The 27,519-nt window shown below is 40.3% G+C and overlaps 1 protein-coding gene across 5 annotated transcripts in view; it reads right to left on the reverse strand.

Annotated features, from left to right (window-relative positions):
- Nucleotides 1–26,862, reverse strand: part of ZFR (zinc finger RNA binding protein) — a 46,790-nt gene extending 19,928 nt beyond the window's left edge. For 3 of the 5 annotated variants that reach the window (XR_013924958.1, XM_080372586.1, XM_080372589.1), the window contains exons 1-9: nucleotides 26,742–26,862; nucleotides 26,366–26,450; nucleotides 13,916–14,198; nucleotides 12,101–12,245; nucleotides 11,066–11,284; nucleotides 9,543–9,790; nucleotides 8,390–8,581; nucleotides 3,503–3,803; nucleotides 2,390–2,583 (exon numbers count right to left, since the gene is read on the reverse strand). Coding sequence is in view for 4 of the 5 variants with exons in the window: in XM_080372586.1 (XP_080228712.1) it covers nucleotides 2,390–2,583; nucleotides 3,503–3,803; nucleotides 8,390–8,581; nucleotides 9,543–9,790; nucleotides 11,066–11,284; nucleotides 12,101–12,245; nucleotides 13,916–14,198; nucleotides 26,366–26,450; nucleotides 26,742–26,778 (1,704 nt within the window). In the remaining variant the exon portion in view is untranslated. The remainder of the gene's footprint in view (nucleotides 1–2,389; nucleotides 2,584–3,502; nucleotides 3,804–8,389; nucleotides 8,582–9,542; nucleotides 9,791–11,065; nucleotides 11,285–12,100; nucleotides 12,246–13,915; nucleotides 14,199–26,365; nucleotides 26,451–26,741) is intronic. The other 2 variants (XM_080372587.1, XM_080372588.1) reach the window with 2 other exon arrangements.
- Nucleotides 26,863–27,519: the final 657 nt, after the last annotated feature.

A 27,519-nucleotide genomic window follows, 5' to 3' on the forward strand; every position in this document is an offset into this window, starting at 1 on the left:
TGATTGGAAGCATTTTTGTTCCTTACAGTGCTGTCACTGCATAAAATATCCTGCTGCCCTCCTCATTCAAAATTCTTTGTGTGCACTACCCAGTAATAATACCATGACTTAATGAGAGAAGCATTAGGCCATGCAAATACCAAATACAGGACATTTCTTTGACTATAGCAATACCTTACAGTTTGTGCTTTCTGCTAGTGGTGGTATTAAGAGCCTAGCGTTATAATCCTGCATGCATTGCAAACTTTGCCTGTTACTTCTTTAAGTAATTGTGTTAATTCTTCTATGTAGGAGCCTGGAATAGATGTGGAATTTGGTGATATTAGTCCTCTCTTTGTGTGTGCATGCTCCATAGGTCACCTGAACTGCTGTGTGTCTATTCAGTGTGAAGTGAACAGCCTCATATTGGCTTGTCTTTCATGTGTGAAGACCATTAGCATTCTTGATTCAGTGCTGGAGAGAGACATAGTTATGCCTTTACTCTAAAGCTGGCTCATTTAAACATGGGGATGATGGTGGAGAGAGATGGGCATTGCGAAATGTTTGGACAGAGAGTGTGCAAATGTGATAGTCTCATTTAATTAACCCTGTGTTAAGATTTTTGTTCCTGTTAAGAAGGTAAGGCGTCCTTTACCTGTCTGAGTTTCATCTTGGTGATATTCATGCTGTGCCCCTGCTCTTTTGAGACAGGCCACAGATGGGAGATTCTTGCGTTGTTAGAAGTGATTTGTTAACTTTGAAATGCCTTCAGGTAGTGTGAATATGACTAAGTATGGTGAGCCTTCACAGGTAAAGGCAATTTTAGTGGTTTCAAGTCCAGAGCAGACCACAGCGCCTGTGAGTTTAGATTAAGTTGCAGTCTTCTAGGCAGGCATATCAAAGTGAACTCTTGCAGTTATAGCAGGTTTGGAATTCAAGTACAGTGTGCAATGTTACAGGAGTTGGAGGCTATAATTGGGTAGTTGGAGGTAGTAACTGGGGAGGAAAGATACCTCACTAATCAGAGGAGCCTTTGTAGTTTTTAGGAGGGGGGTCGGTCAACTACTTGAAAACTGCAGCAAAATCGTGTCTTTAGGAACCAAGCACTTGGGGGGTTTTTTCTGTTAATGGTATAGTTATGTCCTTTGTAGATGCAACCTCAAAATGGATTGATGGTTGTAGGCTTAACTCTGGGGTATTGAATTGCATGTAAATGCAACAATGCAACAATGCAACAATGGTAGATTTAAATGTGGTTGCATTATTGGTACTAGAAAAGCAAAGTAGTACCTTAAGACAGGAAATACAGTGTTTTAAGAAGTGGATACAGTTTTCCATGCTAGTGAAGTTTCTTTACTTTTAAAAAAAGCTTGCCAATGTTAGCGTTTTTTCTGTTTACCGCCTTCGTTACTGATCTAGATGATGGGGCAGTGTACCCTCAGCAGTTTTGCTCAAGACACAAAACTGAGAGGAGTGGCTGATACGCCAGAGGGTTGCACCGACATCCAGAGAAGAGAGATTTGGATGGGCTGGAGAATTGGGCAGACAGGAATCTCACAAAGTTGAGCAGGAGGAAGCGCAAAGTTCTGTACGCAGGGAGGAACAACCCCATGCACCAATGTGTGCAGGGCGACACCAGCTGGAAAGCAGCTTGGCAGAAAAAAACTGGTGGACACCCAAGCTGAACATGAGCCAGCAACGTGCCCTTGCAGCACAGAAGGTCACTGGCATCCTGGGCTGCATTAGGCAAAGTATTGCCAGCAGGTCAAGGGAGGAGATCCTTCCCCTCCCCCTACAACAGCTCTGGTGAGGCCACACAGAGTCCTGTGTCCAGTCCTGGGCTCCCCAGTACAGCAGAGACGTGGATGTACTGGAGAGTCCAGCAGTGGGCCACAGAGATGATGAAGGGACCGCAGCACCTCTCCTACGAGGAAAGGCTGAGAGAGTTGGGACTGTTCAGCCTAGAGAAGAGAAGGCTGCGTATACGTTATATGTGTATGCATATATATATGCACACAATGTATATAAATACCTGAAGGAAGGGTGCCAAGAGGACAGAGCCAGGCTTTTTTTGGTGTTGTCCAGCGACAGCACCAGAGGCGGTGGGCACAAACCGAGACACGGGATGTTCCCTCTGAGCCTCAGGAAGCACTTTCTTACTGAGAGGGTGACTGAACCCTGGCACAGGCTACCCTGGGAAGTTGTGGAGTCTCCGACCTTGGAGATCCTAAAAAACTCTCTGGACACTGTCCTGAGCAACGGGCTGCAGGTGGCCCTGCTTGAGTAGCGGATTGAACCAGATCACCTCCAGAGGTCCCTTCCAACCTCAGCCACTCTTCTGTGATTGTTTCATGTTGAACAAATTTCCAATAAAATAGTTTAAAAATAATACACATTTTCTTATCATTACCTCCTCCACGTAGTCATGGCCCACTGGCTGGACATCACTTTGCAAAGCAGCAAGAGTTGTGGGAGTCACTGGTTCAGCTGCTGTGTCTGATTTCACTTCCTGTGCTTGCACTGTAGTAGCAGGAGCTGTTTTAACACTTTCAGCTGATTTCATTTCTTCCAGTTTACTTCCCGTTGTCTGAAGCTTATTGCCACCTACAAATCAAAAAAGTTAAATCATTAACTTTCATAAAATGAGAATGTGATTACATATGATGTGCAAACTGAAGACTTTATTTGCAAATACCTGTGTTCTGGCCAAAGCATTCTCAGTCCTCTAAAATTAGTTAAAACTTAACCATATTTTAAATACAATTAAAATATTGTTAAAAGTAAGTTTAACAACACTGAAGTTATTTAAACACAATGTTTTATTTTAGAAAAAAAACCCTTTCCTTTATACCATTGCAATGTTCCTAAGTAATTTTCATGCTTTTTCAGAAGAGAGAGGGCTGAACAGGAACAATTCAGCAAACACATTTTAATAATCTCTTTTTTGTCATCAGATTTTTAACTGGATCCAAAAAAGTACTTCAAAACCTTATAATGTTTGTACTAGCAAAGGCAGTGTATCCTCAACGTTGCAACTGCATAGATCTTTCCTTCAAGAGCCTGATAGCTTATTGTGGAACAGCTGCTTCCCATCTCTAAACATCTGTCATACTCATTTCAAACATTTCCACTACTAGATTTCCACTGTTACAAGGATGTTTCAGTTGCCCAGTTATCAACTGCCAACCTGCTGCAGGTTGCCTTGACAGCTCAAGCTGTGAACTGAAATTACGACCAACTGGACTATAAACTGCAGTACTCCATCACCTACTACATAAGAAACCAAGGTGGGCTTCTTATGAAGGCTGCAGAAGCCTCCAGGAAAGGTCAGGTGGAGACAACTGGGCAGAAAACACCAAAAATTTTGAAGCAAAACTTCCGTATATATTCTTACTTTCACATATCAGTAATTCTCTTAAACACAACAGTTACTCATGCATAAAGTTAACTAAATAAATTTGTATTTGCTGCACTAAGTCTTAAAAAAATATAGAATAGGTTAGGTTTCAAAATAAAGACTGACTTCTGTACTTGCCAACAAAGTTTATTTTCGGTGTAGATATTTTCTTTACAGGTATATTAGCAGCGGTTGAAGATGTTTTGTTGTTGGATGCAGTGTTAAGTGGTGTGTTTGTCGTGGGAGTAAGAATTTTCACTGCAGAGGACGCAACAGAGGAGTTCACAGTACTGCTGCTAGTTGCTATATTTGAAGCAGAGGCAGTTGGTTTGGAAGCAGATGTGGCTGTTGAGGAAGTAGCCTGGGTAACCACATTTGGCTCAGTTGAAGGAATGGGTTTGCCAAGTTTTGTGTGCAACTTTACTACCTGTAAGAATGCAGAGAAATTCAAAATTCGTTATATGATCTCCTTGAGATAACTATAGAAAATGATGTAACACAAACATCAATAACTAAAAAATCCATGTAACTAAGAAGGTAGCTCTTGCTTCTTTATGAAAAGTGATCTTGGCAAAAAGCCCCTGATGCGCATGTAAAAACTCTCGTAATCTGTAACAAGGAAATAGTTAATAATTATCTCACATTGCTTATTTCCACTAGAAATTCAGATATTTACTCCAAAAACAGTGTAGATGAGAACAGAAAGCCAACAAATTCATAAGCCAGTACAACTCAAGGATGCATTCTGCTCCAACTGTTTCAACATGACTGTTTTGTTGCATGGTTGCTTTTTATTCTCCCCTCAAAACTGTAGTATATCAAACTACTTTGGTTCCAAATAATACTTGTAAGTTATTTAATTCAGATTCAACAACACTGTCTCTTTTGATCATCACATTTTAAGAGTATTCATACTGAAAGAATTGCCAGGTTAAATAGCAAACTGAAGAGATTCTTTAGGCAAAAGTGTTTTGTTTTGTTTGTTTGTTTGTTTTTAGTTAAAGAAAAGCACATCTGCAGAGATAGTTAAGGACGATGTGAGAGGTATATTTCAGAGCTCTTTAGTATTGCACAGAAAGTAAAGAGGTACATGCTTATTCTTAAGAAGCAATAAGCTTCTTAATAAGCTTTCATAGCAAGCTGGAGATAGAATACTACTACTTTTTGGTGACAGCTGACCATCACACCTGAAAAAGTAGTGCAGGTAGTCCGTAAGAATAAAATAAGCAAAATCAAAACTAAAGACTAGGTTTCAAAAATAGTAGTAAAAAACCTACAAATCTGCAAGACATGCCTTTAATGCAAACACATGTACACTATCAAGATATGCACACAACTGTATACATACACTTTTCAGGTTTTTGTTCCTACTTTTTAAAGAATGTTCCCCATCAGAATACACACATATTAGTGTCACACAATACTGTAAGTTCAAGCAACTCTTCAGAATTACTTTTTTCCCAGTAGAGGGCCCAAGATTCTTCAGTGTACCACAGAAATAAGAGTTCTTGGAGATTTCATTTTTACAGTGATTACAACTTACATTAGTAGTGGTTAGAAACTATGAGGAAAAGAAAGCTACATCCAAATATATAAAGATAATATCCACTATACTCCATACACCTATGGAGTTACAGGGCACAACCTAAAAATGCGATGCCTCAACTTATTAATGAAAGAAAGAACACTAGCCAAATCTATCTGAATTATAGTTTTTGCTCTTGTGGAAAAAATGTTTTAAATTTGCTACAAGATTTATTAATTTTAATAGGAACAATGTTACTGATGCCACTTTGTGCAGGAGCAGGCTGGAAACTAGGACCATGCGTGGCGATCAGTTAGCTGAGGGGAATGTGCTCGAGCTTGTCTAGACAACAATTAACATGATGAGACATCTTTACAGAGCACAGGGGAGTGGGAGATGGATGGTGCCAAGGATGGCGCCAAGGAAAGGTAACACCTTGCTGTTAATTGATGGTAGTTAACCACCAATCAGGGATTGCCTAGTATGCAATGCTTAGCTTCAAGAACCAATCTGTTTAAAACGCGCAGCTTCTGAAAGTGTATATAAACTCGTGCTTCTGTACAATAAATTGACATTTGCTTGCATCAAGCTGCGTCCCGTCTCTTCATTCGCCGCAAATTGGTGACCCCGACGTGATGCGTTAAAGGATCTGACGTGAAGGGCTCTCGAATCGCCTAACTGAGTGACATGCAGCGAATCCCACAGAACTTTGAATGATCTGCTGAAAGGAAGCAGGAGCCGGCCAGAAATCCCTCCGGAGTTGAGAGGTGGGCTGTGGGAAATCCGTAATGGGGAATCAGGCTTCGTCCCCAGAAAGAGACGTATATGGACTCATGAAGGGTCTTCTAGTCAGATCAGGGAGTCCGTGCCTCAATCTCCTCAAACGGTGACCCCTATGGTGGTGTTCCGAAGCCTTGGAAGAATAAGGACGGAAAAAAGACAGCTCGTGGAAGAGGGCTGTGTTCCGGAGGAGATGTCTTGGCTGAACGAGCGTCTGGCTGGCCGCACCAGGCGGACAACCTGCATCGAGACAGGTGAGCAGCCAAGAAACTCTAAGACTTTGAAGCTGTAAATTCCACCGACAGCACGACTCTTCTCAAGACACCGTCAGCGATGGCGATTCTGTCCACACCTCCTCTGCCCCCAAAGCTTCTGTCGCTCGAACAGGACAACTCGGACAATGATTTCATTAACACTGATAAACCTTTTGATCCAGGTCCTACATATCTGGAAAAGGAGCTAGACCTTTCCCCCACCCCCTTGTCTCTCCTGATGCATTGATTGTTTTTTTGGGGAGGGTGAAAGTGGGTCTGAGGGATTGGTGGCAGGAATGCAAGTGGGAAGCACTTAAGTGAGGGGTTTTGGGAGTTGCTATGGCATGTTCAGTATTTTGTCAGACAAATCAACCTCGAGAGTGGCAGCCTGTGCAATACGAGGCTGTTAAAGAGTTAAGCAAAGCAGTGCGGGAAGGGAGGATTCATAATGAGAGAACAGCTAGGTATTGTGAAGGAGAATAGGAAAGATAAACATGGTTATCTAGTGTTTAATAGGTGTCTGCATGCTTGTAGAGATGTAACTACATGAAAGATTTCTGCCCTGAGCCTGGTGGAGCATACAGCTGCGGTTTGTGTCCGGGCTCAGAGATGTAAATAGGGGCTTCTCTGTTATGGTAAAAGTGTTTCTCTTTGCATAAAAAAAGAGAGGGAATGAAGGGAATGCCCCCAAAGGTATGTTCAGAGAAGGCATGCGATGTTTTGAACTTTTTGACTGAACCAATTCTTGTTTGGTGTGCCCTTCCACCTATGTATAATGTTAATCCAAAAGAAGATGATATTGTTTACACTTTGAATGTCGATAATTCTCTTTCTGTAGATGCTAATGTAGTAGGAGGCTATGATGGGAACGTGTCGCAGCGGTTCTTCCCTTATCCAGAGTAACAGCAGGGAAAGCATTAAAGAGTTAAATCACCTTGTTTGGTAGGCAGTTAAGAATGTGAGTCAAAATTGCCACTGCTTTTTGCTGTTGATTCAACTACATGGCTGTGAGGATTTTGATGGTATGTGCTGCATGGATTTTAGGCGCCCCATTGCAGCAACATGTTATCAAAATCTGAGAAAATTTCAGCCTTTTTGGCATTCCTTCACTCAATTGGCAGTATTGTTTGTTTGCTATTACCTTGGTTGCTGTCATGTTTGCAAGGGCCCTGCAGAACATGGCAAGCCTTGTACTAGCTGCTCAAAAACAAAAAGGGGAAATTGTAAAATTGTACGGAACAGAGACAGTGGGTTATTTTGACACTGATAATATGTCTTAGTTGCTTTTATTTGTTCTATTACTTATACCTTGTTTTTACTCATTCGGTTTCAAAGGTTCTTTTTGTGCAACAGGAAGGGGGAGATGCAGGAGCGGGCTGGAAACTAGGACCATGCGTGGCGATCAGTTAGCTGAGGGGAATGTGCTCGAGCTTGTCTAGACAACAATTAACATGATGAGACATCTTTACAGAGCACAGGGGAGTGGGAGACATGGTGCCAAGGAAAGGTAACACCTTGCTGTTAATTGATGGTAGTTAACCACCAATCAGGGATTGCCTAGTATGCAATGCTTAGCTTCAAGAACCAATCTGTTTAAAACGCGCAGCTTCTGAAAGTGTATATAAACTCGTGCTTCTGTACAATAAATTGACATTTGCTTGCATCAAGCTGTGTCCCCGCAACTTTGCACAGTGTTCTGAGATGCAAAGAGCTATAAAAGCTGAATATTAACACTGTATTTGTTACTGACACTAATATTTCCAGAGTTATGAGGAAAATCTGCAATATCTAAAAACACATTTTACGCTGGCATTCCATTTACTATTGCATGGCCAAATTTAAAACACAGGTCACATTCACAGAGCAGCCTACAGTCTTTATTCCAGGATGCCCACCTAAAAAGCACTCAAACATTAAGGAAAACATGCTAACCAAAAAACCTCCAAACATACTCATTATAAATCTACTACAGGACATCATTCCTTGCTCCCATATGCAAGTCTTCTTCACAAGACATACCAAGGAGTGATGTGTCCCCCTTGGCACTGACTCAGCTTACAGTGTTTCAAAGTGCACAGCACTAGATGAGTAAGATTAATGACAAGAAAAGCACTGAAAACAGTTAGGAGGTACAAGTATACTACTACTGTGTCCTCATGGACTCTTTTCCCCATCTTATCCCACATCTTCCTACAGTTTACATAACTTTCCCCAAAACACACTCTTCTCAATGATGCCATGGCAATATTTTTCCCCCTTTCTCCCAGCAAGGCCATTCTAACAGTAAGCTTAAAGACAAGTTTGAAACAAAAAGCAGATTTAAACATCTGTAAAGAAAACAATTCAAATTCTGTTGTTTCTACATATCAGTATCTTCTCCTCTCTAACATAAGAAAAAACAATGGAAGAAATACACAAATCACTTGTAAAATAAGAATAAGAGAGAACTCTTACTTTCTGATGCTTGGCTCCACGGATGTGGGCAGCATAAGCATCTGCCCCTGTACAAGACACATCACAAAGTTCACAGCGCAACTGATTCTGAGTTCCACGAGCAGAAGTGCTGCTGCTACTGGTGTTCTGGGAAGCTTTTAATGCTGCTTCTTTCTTTTTGTGTTTCTGGCCTTCTAGGTGTTCTTTGTAAGTCTGTTTAAATAAACAATACACACACAAAAAAGCTGTCTTTGTCCTGCTTCATCATTCACGTGAATATATGTAATACAGAACATAGTATAACACACATGCTTTGTATAAGAAACACTTCCTACATTGAACATTTCTTCCATATGACATGCTCTAAAGCCATTAATAGCATGCTACTTCTAAGGTGAAGAAATTCTCTTCACCATTACCAGGATGCCACTTTTAGGTAATACAATATGGGCTCTTCTCCTCTAATTCTCATTTCATCAAGCACTGGTCAACAGATAGTACCATTGAAAACTTGATATGATTGGAAAACTGCAGTTTTCTGCATTGCATTCTATTATTCTTGATTTTGAATTTTCCTCAAACTACAAGACCACAATGATCAAGTGTATTGAGAGAACTAAAAAAGAAAATTCAAAAGAAGGTGGTGCATAAATAAAGCGGTACTGAAAGTGAAATGCAGAAGTTGGTATTTCTTCCTATACCAACACTAGCAATCCAGAGAGCAGACAGGGTGGGAAATAACAAGTTTACCCAAACAGCAATAACTGTTTAGCCAGACACACATGTCAACACTTTGCAAGAATTGGTTATCTACTTTGTACACACTTGTACCCACTGTGAAACTAAACTGGGATGCTGGAATACTATGAAGAATAAACTTTCAGGCTTACAGTTCACAAAAATGTATGTAATTCCATAGTTCTGAAAAAAAAGTATTTTTTAAGAAGTTTGCTATGTTAAAAAAGCAAGCCACATTCAAAATCTAAAAGATTTATCTTTTTATCTTCTCATAGGAACTCTTTCTACAATAGCACACATTTTCATTTAATTATTCCTTTAACAGAAGTATAGAATAAGGCCTTTACAAATTAATAAATACTGTTAAAGCAGTCAGATTTTTAGTTGAAGAGATTATGACTAAAGTGTATGACAGGATATTACATATTATAGGTACCTGTGGTCCAGCACAGCTGATCTTACAAACATCACAGTAGTGGATCTGGGGCGGTTTGGGAGGTTGTTTTGGTTTCAGTTGCTTATTTTGGAATGGTGCCTTTTTAGTAAAGGTGGTCCCTGTCCAAGCAGCTGTTGCAGCAGCAGCAGCAGCAGCTGCTGCTGCTTGTTTCTGTTGCTGCTGCTGCTGCTGGTAATAGGACGATGCAGCTGAATACACCGCAGCTTCATAGCCAGAATAAGAGGTACCTCAAAAATCAAAATAAAATATATGTTACCACACTGTACATCATGTATCAATTACATAATATACTAATGCAAAACATGTTGCATAATAGAATTTGGGGGGCAGGCCAGGGCATACATGATTTATTGAGATCTTGTTAGGCAACCTGAATTTTTCTTGGTGTTTCATAGTACACAAATATATAGCTACCAATTGTATCAGGAATATATTTGATTTTAGACATCTTTGCAGACACACAGTTATGTTAGCTATATCAAAGCATCCCAAAAGCGTATGTAAAATTTCCTGGTACATCTGGTTAGACTGAGTATGGTATAACAAGAATTTTAATAAAAGATTTATCAAAGGCCGCTTGAAGTAAGCAGTCTTCTAGAACCAGATTTACTGTTCAAGTTTCCAAATGTCAAGGAGGACAGACATTATGTAGAGAAGGGGAAAAAAATATGAAGACAGAATGGCTAGTGCAATTACATTCTATTTCAATGACTTCATATGTTTTAGGGCAGAGAAGCTGCTTTACTGCTAAAACTTGGCTATGCAGTCCTTGATTTCTAATATCAAAGCTGAATAAATGAAGGAAACTGGGCTTTCATGCCTCTGAGCCAGTTTTCCCATAAAATTTCTAATCTACTGGTTCAACTATTTAAATCCTCTGATCAGGCTCTGTCTCAACGAAGTCTTAAAATCCCTTTTAAACAGAAAACAAAACAAAACAGAGTTCAAGGTAGCTATAATACGCCAGTTGATTTATCATCTGGCCATAAAGTTAACATCTTTCCGTCTTTAACTACTTTTCAGATTTCTAACATTTGAAGCAAAGTCTTTTTTTCAGCACCCATTCTCCTCCCATGTTGAGTCAAGACAGCTCAAACTTACAAGATTCATATTGAACAGCTCCTCCCTGTCTCTGTAATTGCTGTTTGATGGCAGCATGCTCCCTTCCAGTTTCCCTGGGCAATATCTGTGTCTGTGTGTTTGCTTATTTTTTTTCTATCCCCCATCTTTTCTTTCCAAACCTTAACAGTTAGTCACAAAACACTGTGCAATGCAGCAATGCCAATGCTTTATATATTCTCATATGTAACAAAATAGGCATACACAAACACCAAACCTCTTTTAAAGGTACAGCAAAATATTTTGCCATTACGATTTGATTGGTTGATAATTCTCCGTAGACTATGATGTAACTGAAAAAGAACTGCTAAAATTCTGAGTATTTAAAGCCTCTCCTGTAGCAACTGCAAAGATCCCAGCAGCATAATATGCAAAATTCTTACCAGAGTAAGTAACCGCTGTTGTACTGTATGTTGCACTTTGAGTATAGGATGGAACAACAGTAGCTGCAGCTGCTACTGGCTGCACAGTAGAGGATACCGGATATATAGAAAATGTAGTTGTTGCTGGACTTGGGGTTGCAGGTTTTATAGCTGTCACTTGTCGTGTTTGCTGAGCTTGGGTATACTGAGTTGCCCCTTGGCTATATCCTGCTTTTGGAGCTAATTAGGATAGAAAATAGAAGTATACAATCATTGACATGTTTTAGTTGACTGAAATGCAAACCATATTAAGTGATCCTTAACAATATGCTGGGGAATAAATGCATAACAAGTGGGTTTTGTTTTGGTTTTTTGATTGGCTTTGTTTTTTTGTGTTGTGGTTGGTTTTGTGGGGTTTGGGGTTCTTTTTGGGGTTTTGGTGTGTTTTTTTCTTCAGTCATGATTATGCATTGTGTACCATGTATCACACAACTGTTTGATCATGTCACAGCTCACACTAGTAAGCCTCAGATTTGTTTATTTTAAACTGTGCTGCCAGGTTTTTAAGCAACCTTCTCATTCAACAGTTTTATTAGAGTACACTAAACCAAAGTACACCTGAACTTTCTTATTAGTTCTAATTAAAGCAAAAGTAGTAAATAGGATTTTTGCTTTGTAGCAATCATAATTAAAGAACTACATAAAGTAAATAAAGAATTAAAAAAAGAGTCTAATGAAGTTATCATCTGAACCCACCATTGACTATCTAAACCTCCTTCAGCAAGGTTTCTAAACAAATCATCAAGAAGGCTGACTAGAAGTATGTTTTGAGTGTATTTAATAATAATCCAAACCTCAGAGACAGCTACTTATAGCAGCATCACAATAATGTTCAAGTTCTAGGTGCAGTGAATTTCTCTACATATTGACAGAGATTACATGACAAAACTAAAAAAAAAATCTGGATAATGTGAAATATTCAAAAAACTTATTTTTAAGGTATTGAAGTATACACTGACTGTGTATAATGACAGCAGTTTGAATCGTGTCACCTACCTGTCTGGTAGTATGATTCAGCCACTGAAGGTTGAGGCTGGGCAGCAGCAGCCACAGCTGCTGCAGTTGCTGTTGGCTGTTGATAGTATTGCTTGCTGTCGTAAGCTACAGCTGGGGCGGTAGATCGAACATAAGAATAGGAATCCTAAAAATTCAAAAAGGAAAACCCAGCAAATTTCTCATTTAAGTATGTATCTGGAGTAATAACAGTCATTAGCAGAGTCAAAGAAACAATGTATTTTCTTCTGGTCAACTAAAGCAGTTTAAATCACTTTACAGATAAAGTATATACAAATAAATGTATTAAAAGAAATTAGATTTACATTTATAGATACTTCAGGCCTGAAAACAACCCTGATGGTCTTTTTCAGACTTGATACAGTAATTAACCTCATGCTATTAAATCACTTTCTCTACAAATTATTTTTGTTGCTGAAAAGCAACTACTTTCACTAGTTTTTCATGATGACTGTATCAAATTACACTTCTGTAAAATATGAAGTGAAAAAACACCATAATAAATTCACAAGTTTACAAACATGACGCTCTATTGGCTTTAAAAATCCCATCATTAACAATACTTTTAAGGTTAAATTTTTAGAGTATGAATTAAATACTTATTTACTTTTTGGTGTATCAACTAGTCCATTAGGGAACTATATCTAGTCTATAATGGCAAAGCAAGTAGCCCATTCAACACCTTTATAACTCGGGAGATTGCTACTAAGCTTAGAATGGCAGGGCCAGGAAGCCACTGTATGTATGTATGTACATATATTCTCTCATCCTCACCATATTTATGGTAAAGTATAAAGAGGTGATCAACTGAGGGGAAGTAAAGCATATAGCTAAAATGGATTAATGTATAATTTTTTTTATTATTTCAAGAAATGTAACAATAAAATCTCTTTTCCATCCAACCTGTGTAAACTGAAACTATTCTTATTTAGTGTACTCTTTTCTATCCGAATGCATCTGCTAACTGACCTCATAATTATGAGTACACATGCTACTAGAAATTCTCCTATGTTATGATTAATTACCACATGTAACAAATCATAACCTCTGTACAAAAGAACTGAGAACATGCAGCAACAGTACAGTCCTTTTAAACAAACTAGAATACCAATTAGAATTTAGATGTTGCCTTGATAACCTTAGGACTAGAAGGTTAAAAAACCATTACACAACACATACTATTTCAACATCAAAGATGAAAACAAACAATTCCCTTTTGTAGAAACCTGTAGCCACATGAGGTTAGGCAGTGATCTCACAAAAGGTACCCAAACCCATGCAACGGGTAGTTCCTCTTCTAGGGCAACCTCCTAGCCCCGTGTTTGGCACTAGAACTCCTGCGGCACCCAGGAATCTGACAAGGGAACTATTTCCACCTCCACTGAAAATTTTTAATGGGACAGTTTTTTTCAGCTACATCAGTTCCATGACCCAGTTTACCACATGCCACTCAAACATTCAAGCTAGCTGAGACAAGACACTACTGCTTTTTTCAGCAGTAGTTTCACAAAATCACTTGGAGGTAAATATCCCTTCACTGCTTATTATGTAAACATCTGAAATCTTAATTTTCTGTAGTAGTAGTGCTGACATTCCTCTACATGGGCCATATCACACTGCAGTCACTTCACATTCTATGAGGTTTTGCTACTAAGTTATTGTAGTTGTACTCAAACTGCAATTCCTAGAAGAAAAAAAAAATGTAAATATCACCACATTCTCTTACCCAAACAGGCCTCCTCATTTTAACAGGTCATTTAAAAATCATACAACAGAAGTAATTCTTTTGGAACCCACCTGGTAATTCTGTGTAGTGACAGGAGGTGGTGGTGGCGGAGCTTCTTGCTGCCTCTGCGTATAACCATAGTCTGTAGCTGAGTGCGCTGTAGGATAGCCTCCATATGCAGCAGCTGTTGCAGCAGCTGCAACAGCTACTGGAGCAGGCCTGGCTACTGCAACTGTAGCTGCTGCTGGAGCATAAGCTGCAGTAACCGTGTGCGCAGCGACGGGTGCCTGGTGGACAGTGTAGCTGGCAACTGTAGTTGGATGGGAGTACGCTACACCTGAAGCTGGCTGCTGGCTACATTGGAAAAAGGCAGCAAGTAATTAGATTAATCCACATTCAAAGCTAATGCCTACACATTTCAAAATCCCAGATCTGATTAATACTTGTCTGTTCTATAAAGAGACCTGGAACAGCGATCTACCTATGCATACACTTCAATGGCTCTTATCACCTCTCTTCCACACCCATTAAAAAGGCTGTTATAATGTTGACATTTCTGTGGAGGAACATGTATAATGCAGCTGATGACGTTCTTAGCAAGGGGCAAATTTGTGTGCGTTTTTTTCAAGCAGAACACCACAAGTCTTTCATTCAAAATAATACAAAAGCCTTAAACTTATCTTTTCATGACTGACAAGTTTTTAAATGGTTTAGTAGTTCTTCCAACAAAACTGTCATCCCTGTTATATTAAGAAACACTACTTTTCTGCGAGAGCTCACGACTGACCTGCACTTGCATGAAGTTTTTCAATAAAACATATTAAAGCAATAAGATATAAAGTCTTCCATGAAAATTAGCTCAGAATTCTTACATTTAAGGCAGATACTAAATACACACCTCCAGTGCTGAACCTCTCCCAAAAAAAAGTTTAGAATTACAAAGCTGGCCCCACTCGCATGTACAAAACTCCACTGCCTCACAACATGAGGCAATCAAAAGGACAGTGAGATCGAGCAAGAAGACTGCTACCAGAGCTCTGGCAATCTTCCAGGCACACGCTGAGACTAATCTGCCTCTCTAAAATTTGCAGGTAGGACATCAGTATGTGGCTATTTCCTAAGAATGAGTAAAACAAGCAGAAATAAAAACCCATGGCTTCAAAACTTTAATTAGTTGAACAGACACTAGTACTATCGTCCTATATTGATGTGTAACTGTGCATTATGATTAGAAGCTTAGAATAGTTACTTTGATTTTTAATCAAAATGAACTAGGCAAAATATCACTATCTGGAACAATTAAATGAAGCAGGGATTCAATTTTTCAGTATACTTTCCGCACTGCTGTTCAATAGTACTTAAGAATCTCTATAGGGTTTCACATGTCCATAGCACTATTAAAAGATAATTCAAAACCAACTCTATGCCTATCAAGGAGGTAGTATCCCCTATTTTTCAGAAGAAAGTAGAAACCAAATAAAAATGAAATCTCAAATCTCACTTGAAGCAAACATACTCACTGGCACAATGAACTGCATAAGGTTATGCTAATATTTTCTCCTAAAGTCTGAGATATTGTCTCTGATATAACTACCAGAAACAAAGCACCTTTTTAACTACACATACTATATTATTTTTGCAAAAGATATTAGCATAACTCCCTTGTGTTTAGTATTTTTTATTTATTTTTAGAAAAACTGATTTTGTAATTTTAATTACAGCAGAACCCACTAACGTCGCTGAATTAAAAAAAAAATTCTCACACCAGAAACAGTAATTTTGTTATTACTGGACTTCCACACCTGGACTCCACCTTATTCCCACTGTAGGCACCTAATTCCTTAAAAGACCACTTGCACATTCAAATTTATTTCAGTTGTGAGTTGTACTCACCACTATGTTTCATTCTATTTTCAATTTTTTAGCATAACAGTAGAAGGAAAAGACTAAAACTCTTTGGTGTAGCTCTCACTATTGCTTGGAAAAATTCCTCCTACTTGACATACACAGGAAGATTCTCTGTTTTGTCAGTTTAAGGTGAGAAATTGGACTCCATCAGACAATTCAGGAAGATTATTTTATGACAGTAGAAGTGAGTGATGGTCTATAAAATTAGGGCACATTATCTACATAACAGTACAGAAATGCAAAAATTGTGAGGTAATTACCATTTTATGTATCTACTAAAAACACATAAAATTGAGAAAACAGACAGCAGTCTGTTTAACTCAGACTGCAGTTGAACACATCAACAGTCCAATATTGTCAACAAGGAAAGCCTTGCTCCACTCTATCCCCACCCTCATTTTTTCCTCCTTTCATGTAAAAAACCTGGCTATGCCATCCTATCCCATCCTTGGTGCTAGTTCTGCTACTTGTCAAGCTATTCAGTGCACTGATTAAGTCATTAATCTAGCAGAAAACAAGTTGGGTTTTTTGTGCTCGGCTCGTTTTCTAACATGGTAGACATGTCAGAAACACTAGAATTTACAAAACAAGTCAGCTGAGTGCCAGAAACCATTTAAGTTATACACAGGGAGATTGGGGGGGTTGGAATAAAAATGGAAGAGATGTGTTCAAGGCTGGGTTGGATGGGGCTTTGAGCAACCTGGTCTAGCAGAAGGCGTCCCTTCTTTAAGGTCTTTAAGATCCCTTCCAACCCAAACCATTCTATGATCCTATGAGAAAGAAAAGGGACCTGTACAGGAAGCCTTAATTTGGCTCGTCGAAGTTTCATGAAACTGTGCTTAAGTTACTACTACAAAATACAATACAGTGCTCACAATACACTACAAACTAGCAGTGCCAGTCAAGTTTATTAAAGGAAACCTTTTTGTTCTCAGAATATGTATGATTAAAGCTACCTGACAGTTTCCAGTATTTAATATTGTGAAGAGATTATGATCATTATCATCAGGACTATTAACAAGATTCTGGTACAGAGAGTTTAATTTCTTTTACACTATTTTTTAACCGAAATTCCTTATCATGGTATAGAATTAACAGCCCAAATCATCAGATTTCTAAGGCTAATACAGTTCTATGACCATGTTTATTTTAGCAAACCTGTTCCCCTTGCTTCTGCAACATCATGCAGAGCTAGTGATCGAGTTTGCAAGACTGCAAGAAAAATATTCTATAACTGAGTGCTTCTTCCTTTTTAAAAGTTACTTACAGAAACATCTTCTTTAAGTTCATGACATTCTTTTTCTCCCCACAGTCTTACTGAATACCTTTTAAAATTAAGATGACCATCCATTTTCTTGTAATTAATTTACATGAAAATATTTTTGTGCCAACTTCTTAATTTAATTTACAAGTTTTTGTCCTTGTTTGGTAGTTCGTGCCTCATCACATTTGCTGAGGTGAACTTACCTCCTCCTAGGTTACTTAGCCACACTACCTATTCCATTGATCTGTCTTGCAGTTAATCTATGGACCTATCGCAGTATTATCTATTCTTTTTTCACTACAGATGGCAAGAACTGTATATATCATTTCAGATGAAGTTTCAGCTGTGCTACCTGCTTTGCTCCAAAGAGCACTTCCTTTCCAGTGTAGCTTCCTCACAGCAGCTTCTTGTAAAGCCACCTCTGTATTGACAATAATTTCCTTGCATCAAACATAACAACATGCCATACTAATATAAATATTAAGTAAGACTCAGAACCAATATCCAGGGAGCTCCACTGCAATTATTCCTATTTGATAACCACTCTTCTAATTCTAACCACCTCTACCAGCTCCTTCTCTACAATTCTCTTACTAATCTCTACCTTAACTAATGATTTCCTATACTGTTCCTCATCATATATTTCAACTTAGTCCCAATAAATACAACTCCAAAAGATTTAGGCACATGATCCAGTTATAGAGCAACAATGAAACAGAGTATGTCAGCTAAGCTACAGTAACAAACCACATGCGAGTTCTTCACCACAACAAAGAAAGTAATTTGGTTTAGCTTAATCCCCCAACACAGTGGGAAAGAGTTGAACCAAATTACTTTGTATGTTCTATTGGCTAAGGACACGCAAACAGGTACTGCAACACAACAGACAAGGGAAGCTCATTGACCTGGTAATTTAGCCAGTTTTCTTTGAAGATCAATTCTTCTCTTCTGCAAAATAAATTCTAATATCCTCATTAGCATCTTTCAGTTCAAGGAATTCCAGCTCTCTTCATATGAGAAGATACATGGTCCAGCTGGCTTTGTTACCTAGGTTAGGCTTAAAAATCACAGAATAATTTAGGTTGAAACAAAGATTTGGAGGTCATCTGTTCTAATCCAGTGCTCAAAGCACAGCTAATTTCAAATTACATTAGGTTTCTCAGGGTTTCATCTGGTCAGGTTCTGATCATCTCTAAGAATGGAGATTGTAAACCTGCTGTAGACAACCTGTCCTAGTGTCTGAGCACCCTCATTGTTGATTTTTTCTGTAGTTTAGAAAAACTTCAGTTTTAAAAGCAAGTGAGCTCTAGACATTTACATAAGGCAAACTCAGTTTGTGACGATTCAATTCAATATAACTTCACATTACAATTCTTACAGTGTTTTGATTTACTATCAAAATAAACATCACCCTTTGATTTAAGAAATTACGGGTGAAGGACCTGCCAACTTCAAATGGTACTCTGCTGTACTGTCTTATCACATTACCTTTTCCACCAGAAATTTTCATTCAAGAAGAATGTATTTTATTCATACCACACACATTTCTTTAGGTGATCACAATAGTAACAGGGCTTCCCCACCCAGCTGACTTTAATTCCTGTTTTCTAGGAACGCCACATATATTTCGATGCTGATCTTCCAGCTCAGATTTCTATTTTGCTGCATTTTCACTATCCTACCCAGGGCTAGTTTACAGTCTACATGTTGCACTCAATTGTTCTGCTCCAGGATCTGTAGATGTACGTTTCAGTCAACTACAGAAGGTCATTTCCAGCATCTTGCCTAATGTGTTTTGTCTCTCTCCACTTGCTTTAAACTGCTATATGCATATTGCAATTTCCCCATGCTGTTTGCTTCCTCCTCCCAAATAAGCTTGCTCCTATTCAGAAGTTTTGCATTCCAGTGTACACCTAGCCTGCCTTCATCTTCCTTATCCTACTGAAGTAACCTCAAAATTAGGAGAATTAATTCCTTATTCACAATTATTGTATTACAGTGCACAAGAAAAAGTATTTTTTGTTAAACACTTGGCCTGTGTCACATGGTATGGAATATCCATTTGGTCAGTTGGGGTCAACCATCCTAGCTGTGCCCCTTTCCAACTTCTTGTGCACCTCCAGCCTGCTTGCTGCTAGGTTGCTGTGAGAGGCAGAAAAGACCTTGAATCTCGGTAACCACTGCTCAGCAATAACTACAACATCCCCCATTCAGCAATAACTAAAACATCCCCATCCAAAACACAGCCCCATACCAGCTACTGTGAGGAAAACTAACTTTATTCTGGACAAAACCAGCACACCCTCACCTGCTACTTACTTTTATATAGAAACACTGACAGAAGGTCTGGACTCCCTGTAATAGATCCCCCCCAAATGACAGAGAACTAAGAGCAATTAAGAAACAAATACTGAATTCTCTGTAGAACACTTGGCTCGTGCCCTTTTTCATTTCCAGCCACTGGCCTCTTCTAGTAAAAAACTGTTGAGGCTTCATTGGTAAAAAAGTGAATTGAAAGTAGAAAACTTTTTTGTACATTAACAATATCAAGAAAATACAACACTATTTTGCCAAGTAATAACTTCAGCTGACTTAAGATTGCAAGATATTTTATTTTCCACATTAAGATATTTGTGGAGTAAGTCATGCATTAAGAAACTTAAGGCATCTGTAGCAATTATTGTCAGAGGACTACATTTACGGGAAAATAGAAGATATATAGCACAAAAGGTTTGTCTAGAAGAAGCACATAAAAGGTTCCTTATGAGCCTTGCTTTCCACCATGCTGATTCTATTTAAAAAACACAAATTGTAACTCATGTGCATGTAAGCTGAAGAAAAACAATCACTCTGATCTCCAGCGTACCTCTGTAGTACCAGCCAACATATGCACACACACATTAATGCTGCTGCTATTTCAGCTCTGCTTAAGGTGCTGAACACTGGAAACTCTCTTCCTAGAGAGAGATAACATCTTAAATATTTTTGCTTCAGTTTTCTGAAGAGTGTTATATTGATACAGAATTATGACCAGGAATAAAACCAATTCTGCCTCTATCCAAGCTACAAGCTTCATCAGAAATTACAACTTCTATTTATTTCTATATTTTTCTAACTTATTCCATATTATTCTAATTTATTCTATATTATTCTAACTAAGGAGTATACAGTAAAATATACTCCTTGCAGGTTTTGATTTGTTGGGGTTTTTTTTCATTTAAAGAAGTGATTTTCAGGCTAGCTTAGCACCGCATTTAAGCTACACTTAAAATAATTTCTAAACTACAAATATATTAAACTCAGCCCCCCTGCCCCCCAATTAAGACTTATTTCTTGAATTCTAATTTTTAAGAACATTTGAAGATTTTAGCATTAAGGAAAGCGCAGCTGGTAAGACCTAACTGCCACATTTCTCAAAGTTTCATAGATTATTCTATTAGTAGAACAGAAAAAACAGTTCTGCAGTTTTTCTTTCAGAGATATGAAGACTGAAACAAGTATGTCCTAACTCTACAAAAACTGAAAGAAGAACTACTATCTGCTTCTTTTTCAGATCCTTGAATAACTCATCACATGAAGTTTCAGGTGTGTTAATGGTACCTGGGCAAAGTAAAAGCAAAGTAATAATAATTTTTAAACCAACAATTAAGTGAGCTTTTTTTCATCCTGAACATACTTGAAAACAAACAGCAGAAAACAGTGAAATGAAGTATCGCACTACAGTAAGTTATACTTCAGAAGTGACTTTGGTTGTTTTTCTAGAACCTGCTACTCACTGTGGGCATAAAATTTCAATGAAGGTTGAATACATCTTTTCAGAACTTTAATGAGAAGTATTTCCGTTATTACAATTTTGTGAACAGAACATTGCAAAACAATTCACTCTAATCCAAAGAAAGGCCTGAAGGCATGCAAATATGCAATCCCCTCTTGAATTCTGTTAAATTTCAGCAGCTCCTAGTAACATATTCTATGGTTTAACTACATAAGGCCTAGAAAAGATAGTTCTTTGTAGCAATTCAGAGTTTCTCCTCCTTGTTTCTAAGATCATCCACGCATCCTTCCATTACAAACAAAGAACACATTGCTACTAGGTAGCTTAACCATACACTATCAGTAATTCACCTCAAAGATTTCCAATATACCCTTACTGCTTTCTTAATCTTCACATTTAGTCTCATGATCTGATTTAAATCCAAACTCTGCAACATTTTCCTCACTGTGTATCACAACATTACTCTAAAGTGTTGCAATTTACGCTCTGTATCTACCTCCCTTTACTCAGCTGAACACATGACAGTTCATCACCTATACTGCTTTCTTCGTTACCAAAACACTGAATTTATTCAAGTCTTGTCAACAGCCATATTCACAATGATAACACACAAGACAAAAAAAGCAATGAGCTTGGATTTTACATCTGCCTGAAAAATCACCAACTACAAACATTTTGGCTGTCAAAATCACAGAAGAGTGGCTGAGGTTGGAAGGGACCTCTGGAGGTGATCTGGTTCAATCCGCTACTCAAGCAGGGCCACCTGCAGCCCGTTGCTCAGGACAGTGTCCAGAGAGTTTTTTAGGATCTCCAAGGTCGGAGACTCCACAACTTCCCAGGGTAGCCTGTGCCAGGGTTCAGTCACCCTCTCAGTAAGAAAGTGCTTCCTGAGGCTCAGAGGGAACATCCCGTGTCTCGGTTTGTGCCCACCGCCTCTGGTGCTGTCGCTGGACAACACCAAAAAAAGCCTGGCTCTGTCCTCTTGGCACCCTTCCTTCAGGTATTTATATACATTGTGTGCATATATATATGCATACACATATAACGTATACGCAGCCTTCTCTTCTCTAGGCTGAACAGTCCCAACTCTCTCAGCCTTTCCTCGTAGGAGAGGTGCTGCGGTCCCTTCATCATCTCTGTGGCCCACTGCTGGACTCTCCAGTACATCCACGTCTCTGCTGTACTGGGGAGCCCAGGACTGGACACAGGACTCTGTGTGGCCTCACCAGAGCTGTTGTAGGGGGAGGGGAAGGATCTCCTCCCTTGACCTGCTGGCAATACTTTGCCTAATGCAGCCCAGGATGCCAGTGACCTTCTGTGCTGCAAGGGCACGTTGCTGGCTCATGTTCAGCTTGGGTGTCCACCAGTTTTTTTCTGCCAAGCTGCTTTCCAGCTGGTGTCGCCCTGCACACATTGGTGCATGGGGTTGTTCCTCCCTGCGTACAGAACTTTGCGCTTCCTCCTGCTCAACTTTGTGAGATTCCTGTCTGCCCAATTCTCCAGCCCATCCAAATCTCTCTTCTCTGGATGTCGGTGCAACCCTCTGGCGTATCAGCCACTCCTCTCAGTTTTGTGTCTTGAGCAAAACTGCTGAGGGTACACTGCCCCATCATCTAGATCAGTAACGAAGGCGGTAAACAGAAAAAACGCTAACATTGGCAAGCTTTTTTTAAAAGTAAAGAAACTTCACTAGCATGGAAAACTGTATCCACTTCTTAAAACACTGTATTTCCTGTCTTAAGGTACTACTTTGCTTTTCTAGTACCAATAATGCAACCACATTTAAATCTACCATTGTTGCATTTTAGTAGCACGCAAAATTTTACATGCAATTCAATACCCCAGAGTTAAGCCTACAACCATCAATCCATTTTGAGGTTGCATCTACAAAGGACATAACTATACCATTAACAGAAAAAACCCCCCAAGTGCTTGGTTCCTAAAGACACGATTTTGCTGCAGTTTTCAAGTAGTTGACCGACCCCCCTCCTAAAAACTACAAAGGCTCCTCTGATTAGTGAGGTATCTTTCCTCCCCAGTTACTACCTCCAACTACCCAATTATAGCCTCCAACTCCTGTAACATTGCACACTGTACTTGAATTCCAAACCTGCTATAACTGCAAGAGTTCACTTTGATATGCCTGCCTAGAAGACTGCAACTTAATCTAAACTCACAGGCGCTGTGGTCTGCTCTGGACTTGAAACCACTAAAATTGCCTTTACCTGTGAAGGCTCACCATACTTAGTCATATTCACACTACCTGAAGGCATTTCAAAGTTAACAAATCACTTCTAACAACGCAAGAATCTCCCATCTGTGGCCTGTCTCAAAAGAGCAGGGGCACAGCATGAATATCACCAAGATGAAACTCAGACAGGTAAAGGACGCCTTACCTTCTTAACAGGAACAAAAATCTTAACACAGGGTTAATTAAATGAGACTATCACATTTGCACACTCTCTGTCCAAACATTTCGCAATGCCCATCTCTCTCCACCATCATCCCCATGTTTAAATGAGCCAGCTTTAGAGTAAAGGCATAACTATGTCTCTCTCCAGCACTGAATCAAGAATGCTAATGGTCTTCACACATGAAAGACAAGCCAATATGAGGCTGTTCACTTCACACTGAATAGACACACAGCAGTTCAGGTGACCTATGGAGCATGCACACACAAAGAGAGGACTAATATCACCAAATTCCACATCTATTCCAGGCTCCTACATAGAAGAATTAACACAATTACTTAAAGAAGTAACAGGCAAAGTTTGCAATGCATGCAGGATTATAACGCTAGGCTCTTAATACCACCACTAGCAGAAAGCACAAACTGTAAGGTATTGCTATAGTCAAAGAAATGTCCTGTATTTGGTATTTGCATGGCCTAATGCTTCTCTCATTAAGTCATGGTATTATTACTGGGTAGTGCACACAAAGAATTTTGAATGAGGAGGGCAGCAGGATATTTTATGCAGTGACAACACTGTAAGGAACAAAAATGCTTCCAATCACTTTATTTATTTATTTATTGCCTTTTTTTCTGATGCAAAGTTTAGCAGGATGGTGGTTGCGGTGGTGTTTCTGCATGTCTTCAGCTGAATATTTAACAGTTAAATACTTTGAGATATTCTGAGAAAGGTGTGTATCCTAAAAAGAATCACACAGATTCTTTGTGCTTAGGTGAAGTAAGTGCTCAGATCAACATGATGTTGTTCTATATGTTATCCCTAGGAAGCACTGACTGAGATTCCTGTAAAAGTTGCAGCCTAAAGTTCTCCTTATGCAGCAGAATTTTTTACAGCCATTTTGTCAAGAGAACACCCCCACGAACGTCACCAATAATGTGTTACTTTCTGTTACTTGCTATAAAAACTACAGCACCGGGATTTCTAAATAGCATATATCAGAGAACTAAGGTCTTCAACTGCAAGCGTCTGGTTTGCCCTCCCAAAACAACTTGCTATTTTCAGCACTTTTTTAAAACCTACAGATTAGTCTTGTAGCCAGAATTTCTGACAGATTTAGGAGGCTCACCTATGTTTTAACTGTGCAGATAAACATCCATTTGTTTATCTGTTATCCTGGTTTCTAAGAATGCAATAATTTTATTATTCTATAAACTGTTCATTCAAATACTAGTAACAATCTTAGAGGACTAGTTGCAATATTATGTCTTTCACTATCTTTCCCTGCCAGCACCATCTCTTTCTCAAATATACTAGAGTGGACTGTATTTTGTAGCACAGTCAACAAGCTACCAGGGACCTGCCAACTCTGCTTCTCAAAGCTAAACTCCCTTTTAGACATTTTAAGTGACTCCTGTGTTTTCTGCTCAAAACATTAAGTTCATTCTCATGAAAAGCCTGCTTTAACATGATTGCTGTGTCTCTTCAATTTCAGAGGTGTGTTTCTTTTACAGGATTAGAGTCTTTTACTGATAACAAATGAAGTTATCTTGCACTCGTGATAGCAAATTAAAAAAAGATTCTTCTGATCAGTTTTCAATTTTATCAAGAACACATTTAGGAGTAACTATGAACACAAGTTTAAAACTCCGACATTATTCCAATTATATGTTTTCATACTGCAATTAAAAAGGAATTTTCAAACAAGTCGTTCAGGTTCATAGAGTCTAGAGACCACCTCAGCTCCACAATAAAAATAGTAATAATTTAAAAAAAACTATCTCCACTTAAAAAATGTAGAAAGATGGACCTCAGTTTATTATTCTCTCAAAGATCATTTGCTTACTTAAAAGAAAATCCTTTTTAGAATCTCCTTCATACCCCATAACTCACTTCCAAATTTCAGTAGTAAAACATAAACATATTTTAAGCACCTAATCTTGTAAGAATCAGAAGATGAACTAAGTTTAATCCTTCCTCTCCTTTAACTATTAAACCTTGGAGTAAATGAAATTTAATGTACCTTATGTCCATTTCCAGGAAAAAATGGAGAGAAATTAGGAGTCATCCCAAGACCTCCATAAAACTGTATATTCCTGAAATTATTGTCAGGTAGGCAACTTATATAGCCAGTTAACAGTAGCATAGATCTGCATTTGTTTGTTAATAACCCATCATGTATTTCCTTTATTCTTCTGGTTTTCCCATTAACTACGGCCAAGGTGTCAAGGAAGGTTCCTATTACAGATTAATGAAACATTTAATGTAGATTCCAATGTGTACTTTAAGGTGCTACTCCAATACAAGTCAAAAACGTGAAGATTTTTTTGATTGTATATGGTTTCTGCCAAATTAAGTAATCTAATTTCAGAAAGCGTGAGATAATAGGTGCTACCAATTACTTTTTAACACTCTGATACACAATTTGGACACACAAAAACTACAAAGATACAAAGACTTACAGCAGTGTGCCTATGCAAGATGTACAATTACAGGTTCCAAGCACTAGAAGACCTACTCCTGGTCTTACATATCAAGGTAGGAAATCTTTTAAAAGGGTACCTGGCCCTGAAAGTACCTTCTCTACTTTCTTAGAAACATTATATTAGAGACATCCAATGGAATTAAGTTCCCTGCATCTTCTGGCAATTCAGCTCTTCCCTCTTCCATCCAGTCTCCCATAGACTGGGTTCTAACCTAGGTCAAAAAGGGTTCTGTCCTCCCACACCAACACAAATGGGGGCAAAGACCTGGGAAGCAAGCCGTATCTTCCTTGAAGCTGAAGGAGAAGGGCCCAAGGGCAGCAGTCTGTAACTGGCTGCTGGTGTTGACTACAAGTGGCCATTTTAATTTAAGGGCCTTGGGACCTGATGCTGCCGCTGATTCTCCTCCTCCTCCGTGGTGCCCAGCTCCACCTCCCCACCCTCACACCACTGGTGATACAGGGAAGCCCTCACCAGGAGGATAAGGAAACACCGGCGGGCGGGGCAGACAAGCAGGAGGGTCCCAGGCACAGCCATCCCGGAGGAGCGGCGCCCGGCACAGGGCGGGGGGTGGGCAGATTCCGGCCTGGGACACGGGACCGGAGGCGACGAGGGGAGAGGGGGGCTGCGGGCCCGGGCAGAGGGAGGGGCCGGGCAGGGCAGGGAGGGGTCGCGGCCGTTACCTATACTGGGCAGCAGCCCCGCTATGGGTGAATCCAAAGTAGTTGCCGGTGGCCATTTTGGCATCTTCTCCCAGCCGGCTGGGCACTGTGGCGACGATAACCGAGAGGCGGCGGCAGCGGCGGCGACGGCGGTCGGGGCCATGACAGGAGGCCCGGCAGGAGGAGGGGGGAGGAGGAGGCGGGGGAAGGGGGAAGGCGAGGGGACAGACAGACGGACAAGAGACAGAGAGCGCCGAGCGCCAGGTCAGAGGCGGCACCTCAGGACCCGCGCACGCCCCGCTCCGCTCCGCTCCCCCGCCCCGCGCGCGCGGGCCGCATCCCCTCCCTCCCCCCGCGCACGGGCACACACACACACAGACTGGGCGCCGTTACTTACCATAGGTGAACGAAACTACCGGGCATATGGGAATCATGAGTCCGAGCTAGCAGCGACAGCGGCGGCTGAACTCTCAACTCTCACCCCCCCACCCTCCTCCTCCTCCTCCTCCTCCTCCACCACCTCCTCACCACCGCCGCCGCGCTCTCTCCCTTCCCCCCACCCACCCACGTACGACGACAACGGCGGAGTACGGCCAGACTGGCACCGTGCGCAGGCGCCGGATACGCCAGACGCCGCTGGGCATTGTAGTCCCGCGCCCGGCCACGCCCCTACCCCCGCCCACTGAAGGGCGCACTGGGCTCCGCCGCCGCCATGGTCGGGTGGGCCTTCCGGCGCGCGGGCGCGCAAAGGCTTTCGGGAGCGGTAGTCTCCCCCCCTCAGGCCTAGGCGCCCCGGCGAGCCGCGGTGAGGGGACCGCCCCCCTTATCCCCCTCCTCCTTCCATGGCACCCCGTTCTGCGCCCGCAGCCGCATCGCGCCCCTACCGGCGGGCTCATTCTGTAAAGGCAGGGTAGGTTTCTTGTTCTTGCCTACAAAGGCACAATGCACCACCGTTATAGAAGTGAAGAAGAAACAAGTGAAGCAGCTCTCCACCACCCCTGCCACATACGTGGTGTCTGTCCCCACGCACATACTGCACTTGACAGCATTTACCGGCTTTCCCATGCAAACGCATCCTCAGGTGGGGCTGGCATACACAGCAGGTACACAGCACTCCTGCAAGACCACAGTGCTGGAGCGCAGCAGCTGCCATTAGTGTACATGCACGCAGAGTT

Source organism: Falco punctatus (genome assembly GCF_963210335.1).
Source record: "Falco punctatus genome assembly, chromosome: Z".
Lineage (NCBI taxonomy): Eukaryota > Metazoa > Chordata > Aves > Falconiformes > Falconidae > Falco > Falco punctatus.